This window comes from Sphaeroforma arctica (assembly GCF_001186125.1).
Source record: "Sphaeroforma arctica JP610 unplaced genomic scaffold supercont1.580, whole genome shotgun sequence".
Taxonomy (NCBI): domain Eukaryota; class Ichthyosporea; order Ichthyophonida; genus Sphaeroforma; species Sphaeroforma arctica.
The window spans coordinates 3,786-14,682 of NW_014039978.1; the positions used below are offsets into that span (position 1 = coordinate 3,786).

General features: G+C 40.4%; 3 protein-coding genes and 3 non-coding genes across 6 annotated transcripts in view; 2 read left to right on the top strand and 4 right to left on the bottom strand.

The window, feature by feature from the left end:
- SARC_07379 (hypothetical protein) overlaps positions 1 to 1,225 on the top strand; it is a gene marked incomplete at its 5' end in the record, with an annotated part of 1,454 nt that extends 229 nt beyond the window's left edge. The window contains one exon of the mRNA XM_014298683.1: positions 475 to 1,225. Coding sequence (XP_014154158.1) covers positions 475 to 1,121 — 647 coding nt within the window. The 3' untranslated portion in view covers positions 1,122 to 1,225. The remainder of the gene's footprint in view (positions 1 to 474) is intronic.
- Positions 1,226 to 2,612: 1,387 nt separating this feature from the next.
- Positions 2,613 to 2,684, bottom strand: SARC_30156. Its single transcript has one exon. It is a non-coding gene; the product is annotated as a tRNA-Gln (tRNA).
- A 296-nt stretch (positions 2,685 to 2,980) lies between these two features.
- On the top strand, positions 2,981 to 3,052 carry SARC_30157. Its single transcript has one exon. It is a non-coding gene; the product is annotated as a tRNA-Gln (tRNA).
- A 468-nt stretch (positions 3,053 to 3,520) lies between these two features.
- On the bottom strand, positions 3,521 to 3,592 carry SARC_30158. Its single transcript has one exon. It is a non-coding gene; the product is annotated as a tRNA-Gln (tRNA).
- Positions 3,593 to 8,201: 4,609 nt separating this feature from the next.
- SARC_07380 (hypothetical protein) lies at positions 8,202 to 8,702 on the bottom strand (the record flags this gene model as incomplete). The annotated part of the gene is made up of 1 exon (XM_014298684.1): positions 8,202 to 8,702. The coding sequence occupies one exon, from the start codon at positions 8,700 to 8,702 to the stop codon at positions 8,202 to 8,204; it is 501 nt and encodes a 166-aa protein (XP_014154159.1).
- Positions 8,703 to 10,210: 1,508 nt separating this feature from the next.
- Positions 10,211 to 10,897, bottom strand: part of SARC_07381 (hypothetical protein) — a gene marked incomplete at both ends in the record, with an annotated part of 834 nt that continues 147 nt past the window's right edge. Inside the window, one exon of the mRNA XM_014298685.1 lies at positions 10,211 to 10,466. Within this exon, the coding sequence (XP_014154160.1) occupies positions 10,211 to 10,466 (256 nt within the window). The remainder of the gene's footprint in view (positions 10,467 to 10,897) is intronic.

The following is a 10,897-nucleotide window of genomic DNA, read 5'->3' on the forward strand; positions in this document are numbered from 1 at the left end:
TTACGTTACGTTACGTTACGGTACGTACGGTCGTACGTACGTAGTTACGTACGTACGTAACGTACTACGTACGTACGTACGTACGTACGTACGTACGGTAGGTACGTACGTACGTAGTATAGTATATATATATATATAGTGTGTGTGTGTGTGTGTGTGTGTGTGTGTGTGTGTGTGTGTGTGTGTGTGTGTGTGTGTGTGTGTGTGTGTGTGTGTGTGTGTGTGTGTGTGTGTGTGTGTGTGTGTGTGTGTGTGTATATGACAAAATATGTATGTATGTATACATTATGTACTATGCAGTCTCTTCGCTTAACTCGTAGCCGGCCAATATCTTCAATCAGGCTTCTCTATCTGCGCCGGCTCTTTACGTGACAGTATATCTCAGTCACTCCGAGCACCCCGATTGAATTTGTCCTGGTTCCTCCACCGTCGTACTCACCCACGCGTGCAAATTGCAACCACTGCACCTACCAGATAAGTACCGTGTACCCTCCACCACAAATGTCAGTGGCAATGGTGCTGACCCCATCTCCGATGAGGCGCAGGACAGGGCAGCGCAAGTAACCAGCCCTCACGGCAGCGGTAGCGCCAGAGGGTCTGCGGCCAACAGCGCCCGGGGCTCTGCAGTGAACAAAGCCTACAACGGCCACGTGCAAACCATGGGCACTACCATGACTCAGCCCCATACAACAAGACGCAGTTCAACACCCCAGACACTCACAAAGGTACTGACCACGATCACACCCGCAACTGCCCGCGTGGGAACGACCGGTAGTCCGAAAATTGGGTCCAGGTCACCGACGGCCCTCGTATCCCCTACTATACCGAGCGATGCGGCGGCGGTTGCCTTGCAACGGGCGTATAGTGTAAACACCCGGAGGGCCCCTGGGGATGAAGGCTACCGAATCGTTGACCCTCGAGAGAATACACCACAGCTGCCGGTGCAAACACGGTCACCGGGACAAGCACAACAGGCGACGACTCAGATGAAAGCGTATAGGAGACCACCGCCAACGCCACCCGTCCCGTATGCAAAGTCCAGGAGCGATGAATGTGTGGTTGAGAGTGGCGAGAGTGTGGGGAAGCACACGGACGTTGGTGCTAAACCAGGCTTGCGATGAGCACGGGGGTGAGCGACTATGGCCGACGCAGTTCACTTAGTGGGAACCAAGCACCGTGTATTACATCAGTTAGGACCTTTTTGCAAACAGTCGTGAGGTGGTCGTCTCGAAGCGTTTTAGCCCGCGGATACGAGTGGAATGTGATGGAATTAACTGGACTTAAGCCCGGCCATTTTAGGACAACGTATTGTGACTATACATGCAGACCTTTAGAACCTATAAAACTACCTCTTCGAATGTCAAATAAACAAATTTGCTATGCAGTTTTGCCTCCTGACTGGAAAGTTTGTAAATACTTTGCGTGCAACAAATAGCTCAATATCAGTGTATGTGTATCTTAAGCTGGTATCATGAGTAGCTTTGGTGAACACAACTGACTGTTGCCTGATGAGTGGCATTGTTTTTATGTGGATCGAAAAGGCATGTACGCTTTACTTCTAAGCGAGTGAAATCTGAATTGCCGCCTCGCTCTACTTGGAAGCATAGGAGTCAACGACAACAAACCATGTCCACACAAATAAACTCGTCATTATTAGATTGTACCCACACATTCGAAAAACTACTCGGCAACATGTAAGAATAAAATTGTACGATGCTTGTTTTATACGCCTCTATGCTATGATATAGCACTCGGTCGTCAAGTCGATACAAAAAGGAGATAACGATGTGTATATAATAAACTGACTTGTTGATAAGGAATAATCCAGTTGCTTACTATAACTAAACGTTCACTTTAAGTAGCTTAGCTGTCAGTGTGATTATTATTTTTATTGGCAATACAAGTTACAGGCAAATAAGGTACACTTTCGTAGGCAGTCTTCGCAGTTGTACCAAATGTCTTAAAATATAATCAGGACGGCACATCGAAAACACACAAGAACAGACTATACCAATTTCCATCCATATAACTGCAACCGTATCCTCAAATCTATAACTCAATAACAAAAACGAGCTCGATTAACATCACGCCAAGACTCTCCTAAGCTTTTGTATGAGACAAGCAAGATGCTACTCGGCGACAAGTAATAATGGCACGTCAGAAAGTAAGAAGAAACTTTTTAACATGCATGTTTAGGAATCAACTTTTTAACGACAACGCTCTCAGTGGTCGTTTCTTTACACAAAGAGTTATGACGACGTGAATACAATAATCTAACTTTTTAATAAGCATAATCCAGTCGCTCACTACTACTAGCTGCTCACGTTTGCTAAAACTAAGGCTTTTGTTCGCGTGGACGATTTTATTCTACTTCAAGACCAGCAAAATTATAAATACACCAGAACCGACCACTGCAATTTTTTATTCATGGAAGCATTGTCACATGTGTCATATACACCTGCAAGCGAACACAATGAGCTCAATAAAAACTTACTTCACAATAGAAAAACAGCTCGATATGCTACCGTCTACGGTATCGTCACATATACATAAATACACATACACAAGTACACAAATGATCACTAAGCAAGTTAAAAGACCAATAAAAAATAAGCTCGATCCCAGATTCGAACTGGGGTAATATGAATCAAAATCATATAGGATAACCACTACCTCAATCAAGTTCTGAAAATTTTAACATTTTATATTATTAATATTATAATAATAAAATTGAATATAATACACCATAAATAACAACATACATTTATAAATAAATGTATTTTTACGCCATCTATTCTGAATATATTTTTTATAAAAAGTAATTTGATTGAGCTAGAGGTTAAATTTCCTAATTATATGATTTGATTCATATTACTGTACCCCAGTTCGAATATTCAGGATAGATGGCGTAAAAATATATGAACAATTTATTCTTACGATATCTTACTTGAATAGATTATAAAGTATCTAAAAAATCACAACTTGATTGAGGTAGTGGTTATCCTATATGATTTTGATTCATATTACCCCAGTTCGAATCTGGGATCGAGCTCGTTTTTTATTGGTCATTTAACTTGCTTAGTGATCGTTTGTGTACTTGTGTATGTGTATTTATGTATATGTGACGATACCGTAGACGGTAGCATATCGAGCTGTTTTTCTTTCGTAAAGTAAGTTTCTATTGAGCTCATCGTGCTTTTTTTTTGCTATTGAACTTGCACTGCGATCATTTGTGTGTGTATTGGTGTATGTATATGTGACGATATGCTACGATATCGTCAATGCTACGATATCGTCAATGCTACGATATCGTCACATATACATACACCAATACACACACAAATGATCGCAGTGCAAGTTCAATAGCAAAAAAAAAGCACGATGAGCTCAATAGAAACTTACTTTACGAAAGAAAAACAGCTCGATATGCTACCGTCTACGGTATCGTCACATATACATAAATACACATACACAAGTACACAAACGATCACTAAGCAAGTTAAATGACCAATAAAAAACGAGCTCGATCCCAGATTCGAACTGGGGTAATATGAATCAAAATCATATAGGATAACCACTACCTCAATCAAGTTTTTGTTCCTATTGAACTTGCATTGTAATCATTTGCGCGTTTAAGTGTTCGTACATGTGACGATATCGGAGCATATCGGACGTGTTTTACTGTTGTACAGATAAGTAAGTTTTAAACAGGCTCTTTGTTTTCGCATATATGACATATGTGGCAATACCTCTATGAATGGTAAATTGTAGTGGTCTGTGATGCTATGTAGCCGGTCTTGAATTTGAAATGTATCGTCCACGCGAACAACAGCCTTAGTATTAGCTGTGTCAGTTAAAGTAGTAAGGTAAGGAGTAAATTTTCTAATGAACGAGTCGATTTGTCGTATTCCTGCTGCTGTCACAACTTGTGTGTAGTCAGTACCTCCGGGTGTCGTATCGTTTAATATATGCTTTCAAAATATTCATGATATATGTTATACTTATTTGTCGCCATGTAGCCTTTTGATTGTCTCCTATGACAGTATATTAATTCTTCAATGGCCGCATAATATATTCCATTATTTTACTATGTAATCATTGTCACCTTTCGTGTAGACATGACTGGCAAGCGCCGTATCGCTACATAAATACATGCTAAATTGAAACTAACCGATATTTAGTATAATTCACTGTTCTCAGATGGTCGCGTATGAAAATCTTATCAGTGTGTCGACTCGATAGATGTATAACACGGGACCATACGGGACCATTCACGTTAACCAAGCAAAGTATGGTGAATGTTACGACTCTACGTTGCTATCAGTCTTGGTGTTGTGAAAAGATGCTAAAATTTTGTCTCGTGTCGCATAGGATGAACGATTGAATTTATACTTTTAATCTTTGAAACACGATTGAGTTGGATGAGCAGTTGAATGTTGTATCAACACTCCCTATGTACCTTTTTGAAATGATTGAGCTGAAAACTGTACACTCGAATGAAAACGAACGTCGGTCGCCCGTAATATAAGCGACAAATAGCATCTTTGAGCACAAGCTTGCTCTGGTACATCTGATTTTTGTGGATAAATCCCGTCTTCGCCCAGCAGTGAGATAAACAAATAGTAAACGGCTGACGAATGATTTGAAATACGATACTATCTCATAGTACATCTTATAAAAATATGATTAATACGCAGATGAAATGGTATTATTCGGTCTTATCGATTCACATTGTGATTGTATGTTTTGTTGTTGGTTATAATCTAGAATAACTTATACACTGAATCAGCTTGTTATATGATCGGCTCAATACATAATCTATGTCCGCCAGCTCGCAGCTACATATAGCCATTCAGTTCGGAAAAGCTAATTACAGTGCGCGTCTTAAATAAACTTACACTACGATTAGACTCGGAAATCTGGGCTAGGCTGCCGAATTATAGCTTGCACTTGGCATATTGGGAGAGCATGGTGGGTACGTTCGTTGGTATCGAAATTTATTTGGGCCTTTCCATATCGTGACGCCTAGGCTTTTATCGCTACATACAAATGTAATAGTTATTGCTATCTTGAAAACATAGCGTCAGTGTCATCAATAAGTATAACTTGACAAATGAGTTCATATCATTTCACTGTCCGGGGGATTGTGCACAATTTTATAAAATATACATTTAATGCTACAACTGTTGTTTTTTTAATATAGCTTGTTTGTACTATACAGAACGATGGATAAGTCGTATGGCTAGACCACTGTTCGGTATATGCACATAATTCAACAGCTGTAGTATTATCAATCCGCTCAAGCTTTCTCGTTAAAAAAATCGATTTGATACACAACCCCTACTGGCAAGTTGTACATCGTTCGTGGTGAACCTCATATGTGGTCTGCAATCTTGAATCACATAGGATTGGCTCTCTCATCATATTATTGAAGTCTGATACAACGCGTGATAGCATGTTGATAGATGGTTGTATAAACCAGGAATGTGCCATGCTAAATGAGAACTTCGTATTCGCATTATGCCACCGACCAACCAACTGTGAGTTTGGTTTCGTGTCCTTCTTGTGCTACAACGATTCCTGATCGCATAATACATGAAAGTGTGTACCATACATATAGTTATCAACGGGAGTGAATGCTACTATAATCTCGCGATATTTTTGTGAATTCGCATCCTTGATAAGAAAAACTTCCTTATATATTGGTTCCCATCAATTGTTTGATACAGAACGCTGCTACAACGCCTCCGAGTGTCATATCGGATGTAGTTCTCGATACTATAACGGTAATCCATCTTTAGGTGACTGGACTACCGGTGCTTTTCTATATGCTTAACGACGTCGTCACTGTAAGTCCTTGGTTCATAAAGTTTTTAACTTGTCTTCATGACATCTCAAATGTCGAAAAGGCCAGATAAAAATCGATGAAAGCGCATGTGCTATTCACCTTCTTTCCAGTCGTAGTGGCGTTCTCTACTTCAGTAAGTGTTCTACTTTCCTGGATCGATCATGATTCCGTCACCAGAAACTCGATACCCCGAGAGTTGTATTTTGTTAACACCGAAGTGACGTTTCTTGTTGTTGATTTAGAGGTTGTGCTTGTTCAGTTTTGCTTAAATATATCATATAACTCTGTTGTGTTCTTCGTTTACATTTATAAAGACGCTAATGTCGTATATTACTCTTGTATATTATCCATGTTTCGAAACAACTCTTACATGCTGCATTGGAAAACCGATCGTAGCATGTGCAAACCAATAGGTGCTCCTTTAAACGAAGACTGTTGCCCATCCCATGTGAACGTAAACCACTTTTGCTGTGTCGCTTGATGATATCTTTACTTCAGGTCAACGGTGGATAATATTGTAGCTCCCTCTCCCTTTATTCGTTACAATGATTCGATAATCCTTGGTATGTGGAAGTTGCAAACAGACTTGTGCTATTTTCAGTTTCTCATCAGAATTGAACTGATATACAATGAAAAACGCTAGATTATTATCACTTGGGGAAGGTTCATTTACTGCTATAACTTAATGTTCCAACCAGCATGTATCTTGATATCTGACTACTCGTCCGAGACGCCATGCAACAAGTTATTTGTGAGATGGGCTTCGAGAATTTAATGCACAAGTATCCATTGTTGAATTTCTTATCCCAGTATGTGATCTTGATCTTGTTAATCTTTGTAAAATGTGGAATAATTTCATTTCAGAAGGGTTATTGCCGTCTTATTGATCTGTATGTGTGGCAATGTCTGTTGGTAAAGCTGTTATAGTTATATATATTCGACACTAAAGCAGTCGTACTATCAAATCATAGTCTGGCGACATGTAATTGACTGCCTTTGCGACTACTGAACTCTGGTTCGTTAATGTGTATCGTAAATTAATAGACGTCTTGATACGTTTATGTATTTATTTCTCGTCAGCAGGTTTAATGTTCTGATTTACGTTATATAACCGCGATGATATGCATCGCGAGCCCGGATGCAACAACGATTTGATTGCATTCCCATTTGCCCGTACATCGAGAATGACACGCTTATCTATGGGCGCATACTTTCGTCTTAGTAACAAGACCCAGTATTTCTATCACTTGACCTCTACCTTAGGTTGAACTTGCTTGTAAAAAAGTTATGTCCGTGGCAGTCTGTGCACGAACCCATGAAGTGCTCCCGATTGATGTTGTGCCTACCGGTCCATATCTAGTTAGGTTCGCGTTGTGTCAACTTCTATTCACAGTCTGTCACTCTACAATATTTGACTATAGGATATTTAAGCAGGCCTGGTTCTGATGGTACGACCCTTGTTAGGGTCACTTCTTCGAGGATTTGCTCACAACCGTGTGCACTTCAGTACATTGGTGTACTCTACTTTGACGCTTATTTGCGCCATATCTTCTGATTGCTTTACCTTGCCCTGCCACTGAATTACTGATTTGCCTTCGTGTATGTCTCTGTGTCTTCTCTCCGCTGCTCCCAGAACCTGAGGACGATAACACAAAGGCAACCCGGGAAATTTTTGGGCTATAGAATGTGAGGAAAAAGCTCTCGAACTAGTCGAACATAAGGTTATGGATATATTATGCAAAACCCTACCCCAAAACAGTTTCTCTTTGCTATTGATACTGCGCTACAACAATTCAACACTTCGACTTGAAAATGTCGACGTTTATTTAGTCAAATTTTACGTGCCCGTTAGAGAACTTAAGCATATACCAGTCAGTATAACAGTCCATGATAGTATCGGTAAACTGCGGTCTTATATTTTTAGCTTCACCTCAGCGGTGTAGATGCTTTGAGAACGTTTTTATTCGATTGGTCTTTATTTGGCATTTTACCATTTGTAAGCCCAGTCGAAAGTACATCTAACCTGAGGGGGTCTGTCATCCCTATTGTATCGTCGTATTTTTGACATATTAGTAATGAGCATTTGTAACTTTACATATCTTCTGATAGCTGATATTATGAGTACAAGATTGATAGTCTTCTGCAAATTGGAGGTTTACCGTTATCTAAAATTATATTTGTATGTTCTGTTCGGTACGAACTCTCATTTCCGTCATATATGTCACAAACGCGCCTCAACGGTGGCTCTACAACCGAGTATTTGGTCCTTATTCCCCGGTACGTAGGCGGAGCATGTTTCAAGGTGAGAAAAGTAGGAGTGCCCCTTGTTATTATTGAGACTTGGTTAATTCCCTCACTTCGTGTGCTTTCTATTGTTCGCTGATCTTTCATCAGTGCTCGTTGCTGTTGACTTCGTCTGCCATGATTGTCTATGTTTGCGTCGAGTGCGTTGACGGTATAGAGTAAGAATATCAGCATCTGCCATGTCTGATTCATGCGTCCAGATACGCTCCGCATCTATCCATTGCAGTAGGTACTCCTGTGATCCATCACCTCGGATGGACGGCCTGTGGTCGAGTATCAGTGAGAACTGAGTCTCCTCTGTTGGTTGTACTTGGTTTTTGGAAGTGAATTCTTCCAGAGCATTGGCCTTTTTTACGAGTCCAGTTAGCTCATCACTAACCGAGGTAGGATATTCCAGGGCTTCATTCTCATCAAGGATACAGCCAAAATACCCGTTGCCCTCCCTGCAAACTATTTTGTATGGTCCGCCATATGGTGATGTCAGTTTCTTCATTAAGCCTTGATAACGGACCACGGCAATGTTCCCTTCCTGGAAGTGTACATACCTCATTTAAAATTTTTGTCATATGCTGCTGGTATCTTCTCTTGATATTGCGCAGTATTAGTGTCTAGTTGTGGCCTGATTGCCTCTTCTATATTCTGTCACCTATATTCTGTCGCTCTTCCCATGATATCGTCGTATTGGGGGCGTTCACCGTTGTGCCGTAATCCGTGAGTTGATTCTGTCTGCGACCGAAGTACACATTAAATCTCGGTGATTTATGTCGTCTTGATGTGCGCAGGCTGTGGCCCATTTGCACATAGGGAAGTCGTGAACATCAGTTGCCTGGGCTTCGTTCACCGGATTTTCGTAGCAATGGTATGATGTTTCTATATCACTCGTTTGCACCTAAGACTTTAGGTTAGTACGGCCGAAAGACTAGGTGTTGTGTCGGCGCTTGTTCAACGACTTTTGAGAGTATGTCATTCACATATTCAGTGCCCTGGTCAGTCTGTATGGTTTGTGGTAACCCATGTTCATACATGATTGGTACCAGCGTACGTGCTATAGTAGCCGCTGATTTGTCCATCCTTGGTCGTAGTATGACATACGATGATTACCCATCTAGCCATACTAACACGTATGTAAGTTTTATGCTTGAGTCCAGTAGTGGCCCAATGGTGTCCACTTGGACTCTGTCACCTGGGAATGCGGCTGTGATTGATTGCAAGGGATGGAATCCTTTTTGTGTATCATATTTTTGAGACATGGTACATAACCTTCGATGAACTTGTGTACATGTTGTTGGATTCGGGGCCAATCATGTCCATCTGTTTGCATTTTTTTCTACGATATGTTTACCGTTTCCTCGGGAGTGTAATCTCCTAAGCTGTGGTATTGTTCGACGATATTGACACGTGTCTCGTATTCTGTTGCCTGCGGTGCATCGCCAGAGTGAACCGGATGTGATGCTGCGACATGTATGGCAGGTTGTTCTAAGGTGCAAATATTTCATTTTGGCATAGCGGCCGTTAATGCTAAGACTAAGATGGTGTATGTAGTTGGTGTATCATCACGAATTTGGACAGACAATCAAAAGTTACATGCCAAAAAAAAAATCCTGGCATTTATTAAGCTGGAAGGAGCAAAGAGTTGTATACAACGGACTTTCAATGGATTACCCAAAGAATCCTAACAAGACATACAGTATGAGATGTGATCATAGAACTATCCCAATTAACCGCATACATACTATAACATCCTACGGTGATACCAAATAACGTACAGGCTCGGAAAGCAAGACAATCCTTAAGAAATTGTGGAGGTACTACCTTCTGTATTCTGCAAAAGACAAAATTATTATCACTTAAGCTAGAGAAGTAAAGAGTATATTTATGTTTAATTACGTGTCACTACTTGAATTAGTTTTATTTGTATGCACAGCAGATCATTTTTTATACTGCCATATAGGACAGTTGTAGTCAGACATGTATTGTCTGCCAATACACCCAGACTCTTTGCAGTGCGCGCATGTGTTTGTGCGCTTATTGCGAACTGGTACTGTAGCTTGCTTAACATCAATTATTGGCACCGCTGTTTGCGCCCTCGATCGGCCAAATTATCGCAGGTCGATCATCAAGTACTGGTCTTTTAAAAGGACATTTGATTGGTTCATCCTCCGGAACTGTAGTTTGTGGCTTAGTTCGCATTTTGGTTCTGGGCATATCTGTTAGTAGTGCGAAGCGACTTTGCGATGCGTTCGATCCGGCAGCCATCTCCTCAGCAGGAATTTCATCATCATTCCCTCGTGCAACATCAGTGGGCGCATCATTTCTACTCCATCGACATATAGGATCTCTCAATGAATTGGCATGATGCTGTAAGCTTTCTAGCAGCTTAAGAAATGCTCATGCCCGTCCACATTGTTAGCTGTATTCCGTTTGAAAGCGAGGAAATTGAAATCGTCATTAGACTTGGAGTTGTAAACATGCTGTCACCCTCGCATACAAATACTTTTCTACTCTGTTCGACACCAGCAAATAGAATGCCGGTGCTCTCATTCTTTTTGCTAGTCAATACAATATCAGCCGTTAGTGCCCCTTTTGTATTTTAGTTTTCAATTTATCGAGCTTGTCTTGCTTGATATACATGTATATATATATATATATGTATATATATATATATATATATATATATATATATATATATATATATATATATATATATATATATATATATATATATATATATATATAGTATATATA